Source organism: Seriola aureovittata, chromosome 14 (genome assembly GCF_021018895.1).
Source record: "Seriola aureovittata isolate HTS-2021-v1 ecotype China chromosome 14, ASM2101889v1, whole genome shotgun sequence".
In the NCBI taxonomy this organism is placed as follows: domain Eukaryota; kingdom Metazoa; phylum Chordata; class Actinopteri; order Carangiformes; family Carangidae; genus Seriola; species Seriola aureovittata.
In genome coordinates this window covers 8,621,373-8,640,589 of record NC_079377.1, presented here as the reverse complement: position 1 = coordinate 8,640,589, position 19,217 = coordinate 8,621,373, and the positions used below count along the sequence as shown (strand labels likewise).

At 40.5% G+C, this 19,217-nt stretch overlaps 1 protein-coding gene across 3 annotated transcripts in view; it reads right to left on the bottom strand.

Annotated features, from left to right (window-relative positions):
* Positions 1 to 10,912, bottom strand: part of LOC130181300 (phosphofurin acidic cluster sorting protein 2-like) — a 49,580-nt gene extending 38,668 nt beyond the window's left edge. Inside the window, exon 1 of one of the 3 annotated variants that reach the window (XM_056395368.1) lies at positions 10,212 to 10,912. In XM_056395368.1, the coding sequence (XP_056251343.1) occupies positions 10,212 to 10,423 (212 nt within the window). In that variant the 5' untranslated portion in view covers positions 10,424 to 10,912. The remainder of the gene's footprint in view (positions 1 to 10,211) is intronic. The other 2 variants (XM_056395369.1, XM_056395370.1) reach the window with 2 other exon arrangements.
* Between the last annotated feature and the right edge of the window lie 8,305 nt (positions 10,913 to 19,217).

Below are 19,217 nucleotides of genomic sequence, written 5' to 3'. Positions count from 1 at the left end.
TGTAATCCAATCACTAATGAATTATACTTGTTGCTACCTATTGTGAACCCCTGCGGGAGTAAAGGCACTAAACTATTAAATAAATAAATAATAAACTATTTTTATAAGACTCTGAGTAAATGGTCGGTTTGATTGAATACTGGTGAGAATTGTGGCGGACTGGCAGAAATGATTCAACCTGGCTATTGTATTTTAGATGCAGCCACACAACATCTCTCCTTCAACATGTAGTTTGTTGTTAAGTCGTTCCGGGGATGGATTTGAGCTTCGTCTGGCCACCTGGTGTAGAGACATGTGCTGCAATGGAGCGATTTGGTGCAACTGGGAGGCAGGACAGGTGTCATCAGTCAGGTATGAAACCACCTTGAGGGACGTCTTATGAAAAGAAAAATAGATTGGGGAGGAGATAAAACGATTGGTTCCGAGAATGTAAGAGTTGGGGACGTAATAGGTGCACTCATATCGTCATAATACTCTATAATATGGTCTTTGTGAACTCTGTGGTCCTGAGGCTCGCCAGAGCTGTGGTAGAATCTGACTGTCTGACATTTTATGTAATACTACACAGTGCTGGTGCATTATCTCAGTGCCAGATTTTACCTCGTTTGGTGATTTAAACCAGTGTTTTCCCACAAACACACATTTTGAAAAACAATTTGTATCTGCCAAGTGTGAATCAGAGGTTTGACCAGTATGCTCTTGTTGTGTGGGTGTGTGGAAGAATCCTTCAAAGCATTCTCTCTGATAATAAAGGGTGTGCTAGCAAGTTCTGTATGTTTTCCTATTGAGAAATACGGGGCAGAAGGGAAAAGCCTTGCTTGAGTTAAACCCAACAATGTAAAGCCTGCTGTTCAATGACAACAGGAAATGCAAGAATGGGGTAAACCTGTCCCCTTATTTTATCATCAAATCCAGCACACGCTGTGAAAAAGACTCTCCCAGCCCCACTGGCACCAAGCCAAATTCACAGACAAAGTCGTCTTAAACTTCAGACAAACATGATGACTCAACCCGATGACAAGATTTGTGAATCAAAAATCACAGAGCACTGTATTCATAGTTCAACATGGTCTTTCCCTTTTAAACAAATGCTTCCAGACGCACGAGCTCCCACCAAGGTTCATCGGACTACTTCAGCTTCATTCTCAACTCTTCAGCCTGTTTAATACCAATTAAATATTCAGGGACTCAGTACAGAGCTGTCATCCTTTGTTGCTGTTTTCGCCGTACTAAACAGCTCCTTTGTTCAGCCCTGACTACAAACTGATGAGGTCAGCAGGTCCATGTTTGTAGTGGCCACAGAAGACAAGATCAGACCAGGCATGGCATGTTTAAAGGCAAAGTCTGAGCTAAAGACACCTTGACCCAATCAACTACAGCTCATCACAACAGAGATAACATGACAGATCATATCTCTCTAGCATTCAGAAAATGATGAAATTATTGGTTTAACTACTGGAACCTACAGCATAGCCTCTTAATAAATGTAAGCCATCTTCAAGTTCATGCCTATTGCATCCAGTGAGTTCACAATGAGTCGACAGCAATCATTCCTACAAATACAGGTAAATCCTATGAGTGTCACATCCTTTGACAAGGTTATGACTGAGCTTCAAAATCCCATTAAGGTGCGTGGTCTGCCTGGCAGGAATGTTCTTTTGCCTACAGTCTACTGGTAGGATCAAAAGCCCAAGAGCAAAGCCTCGTTTAAAACAATCTCTAGGTGTAACCTACTGACCAGGAAAGTTCAAAATCCCTGACAGAAATCAGACATGGAAGAAAGTACAAAAAATGTAAAAGAAAGTGTGTAAATGTGACAACAATTTATTACCTCTGCCAAGGAGGTTATGTTTTCACCTGTGTTTGTTTATTTTTCAGTAGTACCATCAGTCCAAGTGTTGGACCGATTCGCATTGAATTTGGTCAAGGGATGGGGTATGAGCCAGGGGAAAACTTTAGGGTGCAGATGCGGTTCATTTACTATGAATTTGAATTTTTTTCTCTGAAGTCTGGTGTATGTTGTTTGACACCGGCCTTGGCAGAGGTCTGTGCTCTCTGAGTGTCCTTTTAGTTTATGGGGTTATAAAGTCCAGGCACACTTAAAATGAAAACATTATCCTGTCAGTTTAAAAGTTGCAGAACAGTTACTTTGCTGCCAGAGGTGGGTGAATAATGACACATAATGATTACTTTTCTCAATACTGAGCAAGAATAACCGTCAGTTCTTACGAGGAAGTATTTGGAATTGTTAAACAGTATGAATAAATTATGTCGTAGAAACTATGTCACGGTCAAATATTTATGACTTGAGGAGCCGAATTAGGTCTTTTCAAAAAATTATTTAAAGTGACTAATCTTAAAAGGTATTATATGTAACATTCAGACTAGGGATGGGCAAATTTCATTATTCAATCATCAGGAAAATTATCGATTCATTATTAATTTTTTGTATTAAAAAACGCCTATGGCAGAAAATATTAAAGAAAGCATCTTTTTCCTCAATTAAATCTTTATTCCAATAAGAAATTATAATCCAACGACAATCCTCTTAAACAAGGCAGTTAAAGTTAATTGTTTAACTATTAAACAGAACAAAAAAGATATGCAGCGCTCCTAATGGCAGCAGAGCCCGAGGCTCTGAGCCAAACCTCTCCACCAACAACAAGCCAAAGCGGCGCTTATACACAGCATTGCGATGTTTGCATGAGCTTTGTTATTTTTTAGCCCGAAATGTTCCCGCACCAAACTTGACTATAAACCATATTTTAGACTATATTTGAATCTCTAGTACATGTGGAGATGCAAGACTATAGTTTGACTAACATGGAGTTTGTGTTGGAGTGTGTGTTGAGTTATTAGAAAATGTATGAGCCAGCAGAGATTATACCTTATCCTATTCAACTTGTTAGGTGTTGATTTATAGTGCTGACATCTCATCAAAAGAAACTATTATATATATATATATATATATATATATAAAAATAATAATACGTTTTAGAATAAATATTTCATACAGACATATGGTGCCTCTGATTAAACTATTGCGACTACCACGATCATTTCTGTTTTGCGGTAACTGCGCACACAATACAGGGTATGGTGAATCGAGATTAGCAAATGCTGCTTTAGGGAGAAATATGGAGCATGGTTGTGTGTTGTCAATGCTAATGATACTAACTGAACTCAAAGAGGCCTTCCATAACTGTGCTCCGACTAAAATCTATTTTCTGCAATTTAGACACTTCCAGAAAGAAAAATAAAGGGCCATTATGAACTGGGAAATGGGCAACTGATGAATATACAAGGGTCACCATAAGCAACTGCTTTATTTCCGGAAGAAAATGCTCAAACTTCCCAGGGGCGAGGGATACTTAAAAGTTTATTTCTGAAATATCCACCAGTGCTGATAAAACGACTGGTGCATGTAATTATACTGTTTTTGCACATGAAATGAACAATGGCAGCCCAAAAGTGCTTTATGGCTACTCCCCCCAAGTCCATTTTCCCTAGCATAATATGTCAAAATGACAAATGTGCTGAATGTATCAGAGCTCCAGCTTTTCCAGATTTCCTGTATACACACCATGTCTTTCTCCATTATTAATTCTAAGATCAGTGATGCCAAGCTGAATGAAAACTGAAAGGTCACAAAGCAAATGGTATCCTGCAAAATTACAAACACCCTTTAAAATATATGGTGTGAAAGCAGCTGCTGCAGAGGTGGACAGCAAAAGCCTTGGAGCTTTTGCACAGAAGACGAGAAGAGTGGCACATTTGTAGTGTGGGCTAATTGAACAAAGGCACATGGAGAGCAAGAGGGCTCCAGACAGTTCAGACTCCTTAATCTGTGATTAGACATGTGGGCAGGGCATCCAGCTCAATGCTATTTGAGAGCTGTCACTCTAGGGACTGTTATGTCCTCAACTAGACAGCAAAGGCAAAGTGATGATTCTTTTCTTGGGCAAGACAATGACAAGGGCAACATTTCCACCGAGTTAATGAGAACAGCAATGAGATTAAATGATCAAATGATCTCTGAGTGGAGCCAGAAGTAATTATGAAATTTTACCATTAAAAAATCATTTGACTGATTTTTATCATTTAATTTTCAATAATTTAGTAAATCTGAGTTCACTGATAATAGATAATGCTGACTACAATGTTAATTTTCTCCATCACACCCACCACTACCTGTGTTTGTTTACAAGACCACACTCTGCTAGAATGTAGCACAGTATCTCTGACTGCCATTATGACAATGCTTCATGTTTTCAAATGGTCCGTCATGTGCTCTCATTCATCCGTGCCATAGTGTTTTGTGTCTGAAATAATGGTCTGTGTATTGCTGCTGGCACATACAACTCAGGAAATGCCTGAATGGGAGAGGTGGGAAATAAGTAGAGCAAGCACTAGAGTGAAAATGAGTTGAGAAACATTGTCCCAAATGTGCCTATTTTGACAGGATCCTCCCTGTGTCAGTGGACAGTTTCCTCGCCTCACTTGCTGGCTCAGGAAGTTGGATCTCGTCACTCGCTGAGACCCCTGTATCCACCCACAGAAGAATCTGGCCTTTCTCCCATTCTGAGGTCCAAGCAGGGGAAAGCAAACCTTTCCTCTTTTTGTGGGGAATTCAACATGAGCATTCAGCACGTCACCGTTCACTGTGTAGCAGTTGAGCAAAATGTGGGCAATCTACAGCTCCAATCCTGCTCCCCCTACCCATCCCAGGTTGTTGGTCAACAGCAGAATACAGAAGGGGGCGGAGGGCAGAGTGAAGAGGCCTGGCCTCGGCTGCACCAGCAGCTCTCTAGCTGCCAGGAATGTGAAACGTTTCCCAAGGAAATTCCTCCTCCTCTAGGAAGGCAGGGAAGGAAACCATGAGAATTTTGACACATTTCAGGCAGTGGGAGTGAGCATGAAAAAGCGGGGAGTGAGGGTGCTGATTGGTCTACTGTTAGAAAAGTGTGTGAACAGCATGGTGGGGCAACATCAGTTATTAATAAATTTTCCCAAAATCTGAAATATCTTTAAAGGACCTACAAAAAATTACAAAATATCCCCAAAATTTGTTTTATTACTCTATATTAGCTCCATTAAAGAACAAATGCAATTGCACAGAACAAAATTCAATTACCAATATTATTGCTTTCAGCTTTTAGCTGCTTTAGAAATACAGCTGCCTATCAATGAGATATTATCCCTTTAAGTTAAATTATCTGCACTTTCCTTTATCCATGGTTGAGCTACCTCTCCAGTACCAACCCTTTAAGACTTAAAGGCCTTTAAGACTTAAAGGGTTGGTTAGCATTTGACTTAAAGTTTAAGTCAAATTCTACAACTCTAGCATGACTATCACACATGAATATTATGTCACTTAACTATAGGGATACCTTTCCAGCATAAGAGCAACAGCTGATTATTCCTTCACTTAATATGTGCCAAATATGGAACAATACGTATATTATTTTCCCCAAAAATTGCAATTCAACTTTGAAGAAAAGTCATCAGATAATATCAAGAGCAAGAGTATGATTAAAATGTGACAAGATCTTAAAGACTAAGCAGCAGTTTAACTTTGACATCACAGTAACACTGACATTTCTATACCTGTACACACTACATCAGTTGTCAGTCATGTTGGTGTAGCTGTGCGAAGACTGCAAACATGACACCGGCTGATGTAGAGTGCTATGCACTCGAGATGGCTGATGGGACTTTGTTTATGATTCCAAAAGGAAGCAGAGGATTAAGCAGACAGTGTCTGTGTGTAGCATCAGATTACTAGCTCTTCTTTTCCTGTTATGAAATCAGATTACTGCAGCTCCCCTGCTAGGAGAAACAATATCCAAGCCTTGAGATGGAGGGGTTATCGAGGAGGTGAAAGGCTATAGTAAGCTCATATTATGTGAGAGACAGACCTCCTATTCTGATTTAGTGTTTACATCTATGGTTTAGAAATGAACATACAGAGAATTAGACATTAAATCTGAGAGATTAAGGCCAGGGAGGTCACTAGAGATTGCACACTAACAATTCAAACTTCAGGATATAATTGTCTGTATACATCACAGTATAGGGGATATGTACAGACTTGTAGCCGACGGCTTCATCTCCACTGACCTAAAACAAAAATGACACAATAATATTTACTGCAGTCCAGGCTTGAGTTTGTTTTTGTTTATCATTTTCATTTGCTGACATACACGGCACACATCAGTTTGATACACTGTACAGAATTGGAGCAGAAGAAACAAACATCTGACCAAAGCCTGCAGAGTTCACTCAATTACTATTGAGATATGGCTGTCACTCACGAGAGAATAAGGTCATCTTGGGACTCACATGAATCAAACAGCCAGAAAGAAGGATGCTCTGGTCAGCTGAGATAAACATCAGAGGAAATGAGGAAAGGATGTTGTTTTATAGCTTATGGGCACACCTGTAAGATAACTTCACGTCTTTCAATCTATATAATGAAACTTTTAAATCAGATTTATATACTCAGAATAAAAATATCATGGAATAAAAATGCCATGGATGAAAAATCTCCAGATCTTGAAAATATTTTTCGTTCAGTGACCCAAATAAGACTGTAATGTTTATTTGGAAAGCCTGTAAATTGCTCACAGATGTCTACCATAACAACTTCCTTATCATTCTGGAAACAATGAAGCCTGGTGAGCTTGTATGGCCAACATGACCAAATTACTTGGTTGCTCGCATCATGTTAGTGATGGAGGGTAAATGTCACAACTTTTGACTCCAATTTGTAAAAGACCTTTGAACTTGGTAAGAAGCCAACCCTGTTCATGTTGCTACACATTCTTTATAGTTAGTAAATAAACATAGCACCATCCTGAACTCTGCATTTGTATCATTCCTGCAAATACCACATTGTTCCCTCAACAAATGCCTGCCTTGCCACAGATATTAGGCAGGCCAGTTGGATTCCCAAGCATGCCGCTAAACCCCTCATAGATAATGCAAAGTCATTAGCGCTCACCATTTTTGTTCTGTTGACAAAAGAGACAGCTTTCGTGAGAGTAAAGCCATCGTACCTAAATATGTGTATAAGAGATCAAGCTAGTCTTATATTTCACACTATTGTGTTTTGAAGTCAGAGCAAGTCTACAGAAGTTGAAATATGCCACCAAACCATTTCCACCATCTAGATCATCACCACTGCATTAGGCATGGATAAAACCTACGAGTATATTAATTTTCAACAAAAAGTTCTTAACTTATTGTACCACATCTAGGTACAGTGGCTCTCTCTTCGCCTTTTTTCAGAAACCTAACCTCATCAATGTTTGACGTCCAGTTTACATGCACCCAACACACAGTGCATACAAGTCTTATCTTTTAGAAAAAAATAGTTAATTAATCCTGTAAGTAACATTAAAGAACGTTTCAATTGTTCTCCTGTGCTCTCCTTAGCTACTCTGGTTACTCAGCAACAATATCAAAGCACTGATCAGCTATTTGTTGAGGGCAAAAATAGAGAAAAAGTAGGGTACACTTATCTGGCAGGTAGAACCAGTCAAATACTGTATCACTCAGCAATAAAACTGTATGCAATAGCTAATAGCTGCATTCAGGTGTAACAAACAATTGATAATAAGTGCAAGAGTAAACAGTTCCTTGTACAAATAACAGATATAACAAATATTTACATGAATCTAGTTTGAGCTCTGTACTAGTCAAGATGTACAAAAGAAAAAAGGCAGAGAAATAAGTCCATTACTGGCCCAATGCCATAGGTGTGTCAACAGAAAAACTGTCAGGAACCACAATCCCATGCTGAGGGGGCTACGAGAGCTGACAACATATTTTCCGTTGTGAATAAAATATTTTCCCCTCAGCATGGCCTTCAGCAGGGCTGCAAGGCTTTGAAGGATCAATTTGGTAAAATACAGTATCTTGCAATTATTAACAAACAACAGCTGTGTGTGATGCTTTAGAGTACCACAATAAAAAACCATCAATTCCTGGCAGCCCCATGGCCTCATTTGAAACCATGCCACTTAGCTGGACACCCACATTTGCTACAGGCTAGTGGAGGAGCAAACAGCTGCACACAAAACAGCCCAGCCCCTGAAAGAATGCCAAGGCAGAATCCCCAAAACAGGCTTGGGGTGGGGTCCATGCAAGACTTTTCACACCAGTCGAGGATAAGTGGTGTAAAAACACATGAGGCAGAAATAGGCTTGGCATATTACTGTGAAAAATGCTGTGAACAATGTTAACTCCAAGCCATCACGTCCAACAAAAATTTTTCAACAAGACTCTTTAGCCTAAATAAACAACTGTGTGTTATATCATTATCTAAGATAACTTCTAGTCCATTACATATCAAATCTAACAAATTATCCCAGTCAGATATCAACAAGACTTGTGTCAAGCAGCTACTGCAGTCTGCTGAACAATGACTGGTAAGCATTTACTCTATACCTCATTAATTATCCAGTTCATCCTCACCCTTATTCATCTTTGATACCACAGCCTGTATGTCATCCTCTATAGAGAGGAAGCAGATAGTGTAGAGGCAGAGATGTGGGAAATCAATGTGCCGTGTGTGGTACACTCTATAAATGCACTGACATGTCCCCTGCTTTTTCTGCTAGCCAGTAGCCTTAAAACTTAATGGACACAGCTATAGAAGCACTCAAAGTCTTATCTTAGATCGCCTCACTTGTAGTTGCTTGTACAGTACATCAGTTTTATCTAGTTGTGACTAAAGAAAAGACATTACATCACAGCTAAACATCAATGATCTTATTGTTTTTACTGTGGCAAATGTGAAATAAAGGCAGCAAAATCTAACTGTCCTTTCAAGAGCCAAAATAAAAAAAATAATGGAATCATATTTTCTCAAATGGGACTTCAATAAAATAAGGTAGCAAACCATTCTCAGTGTAGTTAGCTTCAAATGAGCTCAGTTACAATGGACAAAAAAAAAATTCAAACAAGGATTTGAAAGATTGCTATCATTGTAAATTATCCATGTTTTTCGCATGCTATGACTCCATTCACACTTGCATCCTTATGCAGACACTAAAGAGGCAGCAGGCAAACACACACGCATATCGACTGTAGAGGAAACCCTCCCCTTGCAAGCCCACTTCTCTCCCAATGAGTGGAACAGATCTAGGTCAGCACTGATTAATGTGCCCACAGATCCCAAGAGGTTTCTGGTCAGGTGGCAGCAATGCCTGCTCACTGACGATGAATACTAATGCAGAGTATTACTGAATATTACTGCTGTACTCGATATTCAATGGTGTCATCAGAATAACATCAATACACTGCGGATGGCTGCAAGTATATCTGCATACAACAAAAGTGACAATGAAAATCGTTTACTCTCTCCTGTTGTGTCAACACTATGAGTGGTGATGTTACAGCTGTATGTGACCAGTTAGACAACGTTGAGCAACACAGGACTACCTGAACATAAACATAAACCAGCTCACAGCACATGAACCCGAAAATGATGCGGATCCCAAGTGGCCAGCCTGCTTATGAAATGCCAATTTGCTCAGACAGCTCATGACACACAGTGCTGCTAAAGGATGAAAATGATGCATGTTACTTGTGAGACGAACGGCATCCATGCCCACTGTATTTATAGATAGTTATGTTGCTATTAGGTGGCATGCATTCCGTAAATCGGTTCAAGCATAGGCCTGCTCGACACAAGAAAATATGATATGGGCAAAGCTTTAAACGATGTAACCACAAAGCAGAGGACTAACCGATAAACTAGTTGTCTGAACTTTTGTAAGCTAGTTGTCATAACGGTCGAAATAAAATTGAGCACACCAACTGACAACAAAAAAAATTACACACTTTGCGACAACGTCTAAGTTATTGGTGTATATGTGGCAATTTATCGTTTGGCATTTTGGCCAACTACATCTTTACTTAGAAAAATACGAAATGAGTGGAAGGCTTTTAGCACGAAACATGAGTAAAACACCAGTGCTATTTGCTAGGTAGCTTTAGCATTAGCCAGCTTGCTAGTTAGCATGCTGGTTAGCCTACCCAACAATGTTTTGGAAATGTGTTGCAGCTCGTCTCTCTTGCCTACCGTTACAGTCACCGAGGGCGTTGTTTGTCCAACGTTAGCCTAATATTTATTAAACGATGTGGTGATTTGTAAACATTGTGGTTTGTGGTATTTTACGCTAACACAACAATGTTAACGTTACCTCGGAACGCAGCTTGGGGATGATCGGTCTATCTCCCAGGTCGCAAAGAGGTTCATGGGTACAGGCATGCTGCCGGAGCCCGAGCCCAGGACCACAGCCCCGGCTAACGCTCCGGTCGGGAGGGTTGTCGGTGCTGGTCCACCACCGCCACCGCTGCTCGGGTTCAGGAAAGCGGCCCGGACGCCTCCTCTCTCTACAGCCGCCGCCATCATCACCTCCACTGCCTGGGGAGCAGCTCTAGCTAAGTGTCGGACGAACGCGGGAGACGCTGAACTCTGTGCTGCCTGCTCCTGCTCCTCCAGACTCCCAGCTACTCTACGCTGCCTGGAGATGCTGATAGGCGGGGCGGGGCATGCCTCTACTGATAGAGGGCAGCACGTCTGCTTTTAGGGTGGGACATCTTTACTATTACCCAGGCATCAAAATATACTATACTCATTTTACATGTTTACCGATAAAGATCCAGGAAACATTGAGGACGAATGTGGAAAAAATTTGCCTTGTTCATCTTCTGTTTCTTGACGCTTTGAACTGTTTGTGAAAGCAGAAATGACATGAAAACAGTTATTTAAGGGGTGCTTACATTGAAATGCTATACAAATATCTGAGAATGTGATACGGGCACTATAGAGGAAAGCTTGCAAATGTATGGTTTTAAACACTTATTTGTGAATATGTATAGAGGAGATCATACATTACCACCTGAAAATAGTCCCAGAATTTTCGATCCCACTGTGAGTAGGATGTCTGCATCTGATTTCACTGACATTAAAATGTTAAACATTTGAATGAAATTAAATTTTGAGAGTTTGCAATATGATATATATTTCTTTAATATCAGTACACAACAGTTTTGTGTGTCTGATTACTTACTGCACTTTTCTGTCAATAATATGTGTCAAGGTGGAAAAGCACTCAAGCAGCATTTGTATTTTTCATCATCTGACAAAGTTAAAAACAACTGTTTAGGAGCACCTTTAGAATTTCTACTTCTGTCTGTGACACAGACCTGTTGGGGTGCATTCTCCAGTTACCTTATGAAGTAACTGTAGTCTTTGGCCAGACACAGATGTCATCAGGTGGTACCCAACATTCAGTAAGTGTTTCAACCATTAACCATGACACTCTCTGGTTGGTGGGCCAGCAGTGGTGACCAAATCACTGCCCACCTGCTCCTGGCTTCCAGCTCCCCTTCTGTCACCTACTCCATATCCAGCTAGACGGTCGTTCTGTCTCCTCCTCATCCTACAAGCTGCTTGTTTCTTGCTCGATTTTTCATCCAGGCCCAGAGTTGACAGCAACTGCCTTGTTGATTTTGCTGGGAATCCTCTATAGCCAATCTCTACAGGGAACAACAATGCTTGTCATCCCTTGCACTCCTGACCTAAGAGTTGGTACTTCAAGGGCTTTCTCTCATGGGACTCTTCACATCCCTCCTCCCATTGCAGCTCAACCAGAATTATTTTCCTGCCTTCGGTTGAATACAATACAACGTGCGGGCGGGGGGTTGTGTGCACCACCTGTGGGAACTGCAATCTCCTTCCCACGTCAGCCCTCATCTCCCAGGACCTGTCAGTTTGCAGCAGACTGAGCTTTGGTCTTTTGTTTGAGAAGGGCCTGGTTCCCTCTTTGATGAAGACGATGGCCTTTCTTAAATCTGTGCTGAATGGCCTCTTCTTGCATCGCTCCCACTCTAGTGTATAAGCAAGTGACAGATGCACCTTATTATGGCAACACCTATTCTGTCCTTGAGTTAGAGACAGACTGTGTGCCAGTGTCCCCTTTTGACCACAGAGCTTGCAGTGTTTGTTTTCAGCCCCCATGTGTGCAGATGTGATGGCGAAGGAAGGGTATCAGACAAGGATCGCAAGAGGAGGGAAATATGGAATGACTCCAGTCTCCACAGCTCTGACCATGACATCTTGCACTTTGGCAGATCCGATTTTGAGAGACCCCCTGAGACCCTTGTTCCACTGCCTTTGACATCCACTTCTCTTCCTCACGGGTATGCACTTGTGCCTGAACCATGTCTTGCCTGTTCCTTAGATTTGCCTTTCCACACCGCTGGCAGTGTGCAGAGCCGCGGCCTTGGTGCCAAACGCAGGGGTTGCTGGTGATATAACGCAGATTCAGAAAACTCAGTGTTTGCTCTGTGGCTGCACTAGCTGCCCACTTGCGCCCAGATCTGGTTGTAACACTTGGTTGCTTTACCAGGTCGTCATTGGACTCTCAATGTCCTCTACAGCGGTCATGGGGCCTCTTAAATTTGCCTGGTAGTATGGATTTGTCGATCTGCTTCAGCTATTGATTGGTCTGCTTCACAACATTGGTGGCATTTGCTCCATCTGTCAGTGATGCATTGAACCACTTCACTAAGCACTTTATGGAGTTGTCCTCAATAGATGGGATGACTAAATTCCATCTTGCATGGACATGAGACACAGTTGCTATTGTAATCTTGTACATGAACCTTGTTGTACCGGCTGGATCTTGCCCAACTGCAAAGCAGGGCTGTGGGTAATGTCTTCTGCTGCTGATATCTTTATACCCATAATAAACAGTTTGGGGGAGATGGTGCACCATGTTGTAATCCTCTTCTGGAGGCCCTGCCAGTTGTTTGTTAAATGGGCTGATGCATATATGAGATTGAACCCTCGTTATTAGCCAGTGACCGTGTGTTAATTGGTCAATTAATTAACAATTAATTGGTTAATTTAGTAGTAATTAGAGTCCTTATTGGATGAGATCATGTGAGATTGACCTGTAGGTGTTTGCGAGGTCTAACCAGACAACTGTTAGGTCGCCTTTCTTCTGCTTAGCTTCTCAGATCAGTCGGCTGGTGATTGAGGTATCCAGACACCCTGAAAAGCCTGGGATACCACCTTTCTGGATGGACGTGTTGATATAGTGGTCGATTATGGAGGAACCCTCTTCCTTTGGAACAAAACATCCCTCTACCAATTTTCAGCTAGATGAAGTTTCATGTCCATAATAACAGTATATTTGACAACACGTCTGTGCTCCATAGACCTGTAAATATACATCTGCTACATAAACCTGATTGATGTATTTTGAGTATACAAATATACCTTATTTTCAGACAGCAAAAGCACAAATACAAATATTGGTGTGTCTTGTTGGATAAAGAATTGCAAGCATAGATGATGTATAGTTTCTATTCTTTTTGATTTCTCTTAAATTGAGCATTTTCTAAAAATTCATGCGGCTGTAACACCTCAACAATGATCAGTGTAATTCAGTGTCGGTGTCTATGAAGAAGGAAGCTTTCATGTAATGTTGCAACTTTCAGTTTGAAATGGGAAAAACCCAAACTTTATTTTTCCCAGGGCAATTTTGACAACAACAACAGGGGTCCAGTATCTATACATGGTGAACACTAGGGTATTTTTTTCTGCCTTGTTTTTATTACTAATGCTTACCATTACCTACAAACCTTACAAATGTCATATAAATATGTTCTTCTAAATCTGTTTCTCAGTAAACCTTTACAGTAAAACTGGGTAGGGCATGCTTTGGTACTAATTCCACGTTATTCATCATTTGTCATCTAGTCCATGGCCACATAACGACACCTGATACTTGATATGCGATTCAGTCATTGTTCTCAAAATGCACATATTGTGAAACCCATTGACTGGAAATGTGACTAAGGTCTTAAATAAATGACATGACTCGACATGCTCAGGAGGGTTGGGTAATATGTCTGATAGCCTGTTTAAACCGACTGAAAAAATAAAAACACTTCCTGATTTTGTTAAATCTTGATGTGTTTTGCCCAATCAGTGAGCTGATGTAAAGGTAATGAATCATTTGGAGAAAACATTCTCTTCTATCAAGTCATCCCTGCTGGCAGGTTCAGTTTCGCTTTATTGACTTTTTTTTCTCTTTTCTGCTGTTTGTTCAGACTTTCAACAAAGAAGTAAACCACTGGGACGCACCACAGCTCACGCAGACACATAAAGGTGAAATACGTGATCAAAGATTTCTTTGTGAAAATAAGTTATTTTGTGAGAATAGACTCAACACTTTGTCAGTTACAATCTCATGGGATATAGTGTTGCCACTGCAAAGCGTGCTGTGAGTGTAAGACATCCAATCTTTAATCATAGGCGACTCTGTGCACCCACCTGACAACATTTAATCTTCCAGACTGTAACAGTGGCAATATTCCCTGGGGTTGTTAATAATGATGGCGCCAAATACAACACATATTTATCATTCATTAGCTCAATATTCCTGATTCTAACAATACATTTAAACGAGCTTAGGCTCACATTAGAATTTGCTGATATATTTATGGCAAGGTAAGGTAAAACAATACTTTTTGCACTTTTTATACAGAGAGAAAAACTCAATCTGCTTTACATAAAAGGGAAAAGAAAGAATAAAGACAAATAATCTATTTTGCAGGAATGACGGTATTCTTAAAGGGGGAAATCATTGCGTTCTCTTTGGATACCAAGATGCCTGGATATGGAAATTTTAATCAGAGTCAGTTTTTTTCAAATTGAATCTTCAATACTTATAATTTTATCATCATTTCCTTCCTTAGATTTTAGAAGATACTACATAGTGTGAGCATGATGACAGCAGTGGTAAAATATTAAAAGTTATGGAGTGCATTGCCACCCAGTGTTTGAAAAGAGTGTTACAACAAAATGTGGGATATTTAACTTACATTTAAACATTGTGATTCATCCAATAGATGGCAGGCTGTCTGCATTTTTCAGTCGGATGTTAAAAGAACAATGCTCTCTCTCTCTGTTTTCCTCTCTCTCCTGCTCACTCTACCCTCCTGACTGAACCTCCTCCTCCTATAAGTGTGAGTGGGTGGATGCATATATTGTCACACTGTGACACCATTGATGTTTCCACAACACAACAGTCTGACACTTTATAAGCCAGTCTTTCACCTTTATTGAATTCTGGAGAAGAGAACAAAATACCCATGAAGCAGTTTGTCACGTAGAACCTGCTCAGTGGCAGGCATCCTCCCACAAAATCAAAGAAACTGCTTGCATCTTAATGTCAAGTGAAGGAAGGTCTGGAGCAAAGATAGGCTTCTGATGTCATTAAAGCCAGCTGATGGTCTTTGCAAAAGGCAAGAGAGGGAGCATTGCAATGCATCTCTCTGACGTAAGCACATAGGCAATGAACAATACCAATTACATACTTCATCTGTTAGGTAACAGCGTCTTATTCTTTCTCAGATCTTGGAGGATTGGAAACCACAGAGCTTTCATAATGCCGGGATGACAAAAAACAAAACAAAACAACAACTGTTGTTTCCAAGCAGATTTTTATTTTTAGGTGTAATCTATTGTTTTAGGCTTGTGACATTGTTTGCATGCCACCTCCTCACCCATCAAAAGTCAAACATTTTTAATGAGCAAGCCTTTGATAAAAAGCTAAAAACAGCACTTTTCTGACTCACTGCACAGGGCTTATGAATTGCAGTCACGCATGTTCTTATTTAAAATTTAGATCTTAAAGGGCATAAGGTCTTTGTAATGTTTATGAAAAATTGAACGCAATGAACAATGAGACCAGTGGAGTAAAGGCTCTGCCTTGAACTCGCTCCAAGAACTGTCAGAGCTACCAGATTTTTCTTTTACTCTGCTAGATTTGTCTTGCAATTTAGCAACACAGCACTAATGAACCAAATCTGATAATGTTGTCATTGTTCAAGCAGAAAGAACATATTAGCACTGTCAATCTGTTCACTGTAGGTACCTATATGGAGCGAAAGTTGGACCATATTGACACAATGATGAGAATTGTTTAGGGTCTCTCCTGAGAGGCACAGAAGAAATTATGTGCAGCCATATGTTGACCCCTGAGGAGTGTAGGGGTGCCGTGCTGCAGATGAGTGTGAATACTGTGCACTGGAGTCGCATGATACCTGCAGCACAGGGAGTAATTGTCTGACTCTTCCTCTGGAGGCAGAGTCAACATCTGCATACTTTGTTGTGATGATGACTGTGATGAAGACGTTAACCGCACAAGATTAAAAGAGGAAGATAAAGACGTTGTCATTTTTACCACTTGAATTGCATCCATGCATATTTGAACAGTGTTTTGTTCGGGTCTGAATTTAAATCAAAGCACATCTTCTTGTTAATTTCATTGAAGTCGCTATCTGTGTCAGCTTCCACTGAAGTGTCTCACCAACAGATGACAATGGGGGTGATCGCTCAAAGCTGCGGTGACAAAAAAGGGTTAAGTTTCTGGTCTATCAAAGCCAACCCATTTAACATGAGGTTAAAGGGTGTTCTCATTCATCAGGGAAACTGTGCACCGTGTTACTGTTATGTTTCTCATTTCGCACTCATATTACAGGCGGCTCCAGTCGCAGCTCAGAGTGATTGGTCTCTGGTGAGCAGTCAGACACAATTTAAAGGTCCTGTCTATTTGTAATCTGTTGGAAAGATTGCCACATGCCCTGGTACAGTAGAATAGATCAATCCAAGGCACATCTCTTTCTCCCTCATAAGCCCTCTGTACACTTTTCACCACTAATCACACTTCTGCAGATAAGCTGCTGATCTAATTAAGGTTTTGCAATCCTAGCAAATTAAAGATGTTATGTCTCATGGATTATATCCTTAGTTTCGACACAATCGATGTACAATTTCCTGCATTTTGATTCATCTCAGGTATTATCATCATTTCCTTGCATGGTTTGGGCTGTGAGACAGATTAAATACCGATAATATGAATGAAGGCAGCATACTGTGAGGGAGGTGAAATTGAGGCCCGCTCAGAAGAAGAGGATCTCTGAGTGACAACTGCGAACAGCAAGAACAAAGTTATACCTCACAGTTGTGCAGTTGAAGTCTAACCCAAAGCTCATTCCACTCAAAAGATACTATAAAATCCTGTTTGAATTTATTGGTAATGTTTTCTTTAGTCATAGGAAGATCTTGACCAGTCAGTGTAGTTTAAGTTAAACACACAATTTTGATATAAAGTCAGGTTAAGCAGTCAAATATCTGCTCTTATATAACACTGACATATCTCACTTTGAAAACCATCTGTCTGGCTTTATGGGCTTTGAATTCCTCTCCTTGAAATCTCTGGGGTTCACAAATTGTGTCAAATATATAGAGTGTAAGATTCTTTCTTTAGTAAGTATGTTCTTCCCTCAGAAGATGACATAGACCTTAATGATGCTGCCAAAGCCTAGTATGTGTTTTAATTTCTCTTGTGGCTATAGGATTTCAACACCTACCGGCAAAATGACGTGAAAATCCCATTTGAGAGGTTATGGCTGAAAGGGGAGATTCCTCAACACAAGCCCTTTATCATGTTACAAAGAAAGCGTGGCGAGAACACATCTGTGAATAGAGCTTTCTAGGAACGCAGTACATTTAATGTATATTTGCACATGAATGACACTGAAATTCCCATTCTGTCTAGCCAAGCTGCCTGTTTATGGAAACTCTCCTCACACAGAGCACAGCATTAACATTTTGAGCCAAATAAAACCACCTCTCTTATTTTATTTTCTCAGACATCTACAGATTTGCACTGATAGCAGTATACCGAAGAAACACAGATAGTGGAGAATGGAAAGAGAGGATAAAAGAAGAGAGACGGCCAAGGGAAATGAGAAAGTGATGGAATGAGTTGATGAAATCCTATTAGAACATACAATATGCAAATCAGGAGAGGCATCGTGTGCCAGCTTTGAATCTCATCTCCATCTCACAGTACATGAACTCTGCATAAACGCATTCATGACTCTCATCCATTCAGTGGTACCAGCGCAGCTCCATTGATTTCTGAAGAATGTACGAGCACATTCCCCTGACACTCATTGTGTTTCCACTCTGGACAATGCAGCCTAGAAAGACAAGAGAGACGGAGCTATGAAATCCATTTGCATGAAATGCCGGAGAACAGAGACTAGCAGGCAAGACAAAAGCCCTGCAGGAGTCTCAAAGACCTACAGCATCTCCTGTGAGGGCTGACCAGGCCGCACTGCACTGCCAGGTAGCCTTAGAAAAAGACAACTTTGGACATGAGCCAGTATTAGGGGAAATGTTCTGTTGCCATTAAAATTACTATTAAAGTAGAAGCAGGATATGCACCTGCCAGCCTGCTCTCTTTCCGCCCCTCTCCTTAATGCTTTCAGATGGGAACCTTTGTTGAAAGGAATCATTTTGCATTTAGATTTCCCAGAGTAAAAAGAGGCACAGGGGGAAACTCCCCGCCTGGCGACGTGTTTCTCAAAGAGAAAACTCTTCCTAATGAGTCATTTTAAGCTTAGCTGATTATTTTTTGGCTTTGGAGTTGTAGCTGGATTGCTAGTACATGTTTTCTCCGCTATTAACCCAGATATCCAAAATGGCAGCCCCGGGGTGTGTTTGATTGCTCTTCCCCAATCCTTTGAACTCTGCTGCAATCAGACAACCCAAACTTCGGCTACTTTTTGCCGTGAAATTGAAAAGGTATCTGTCTATCACAGCGTTCCCTGAAGTCACCATGACGAGAAACAACTCTTTGTCCTGAAATGCCATCTGTGAACTGGGATGCCATCGGAGGCTACGCCTGCAACACGACCTGAAGATCCTTTTTTTAAACATACAAATGACACAGCAGTGTTGATGCAGAGAGGGCAGAGAGCTGGTGTGTGTTCATTCTCACAGCAAAGTGTTTATCACGCTCTTCCAAGGATAGGCCACAATACAAAGCGTGAGCTGTAAAGACTAATCCAAGATCTTTTTCTGTTGAAACAGAAAAACCTGAAACGAGTTGAAATATTTTTCTATGATGACGGACGGATTTTCATTCATTATACTGAACTATTCACTCAGAAAAATAGAACATTTGTTTTACTTGCAGGTTTTTATTCTTTTGTTTCTACTGAAAAAATTACAAATTATTTGAATGCCATATCTGATACTTTTGAACAGCGAAATCTCTTGTACACTTGACAAAGCCTTTTTTTCCTCTAAAATAAAACAAGTACAAAGAGGAAAA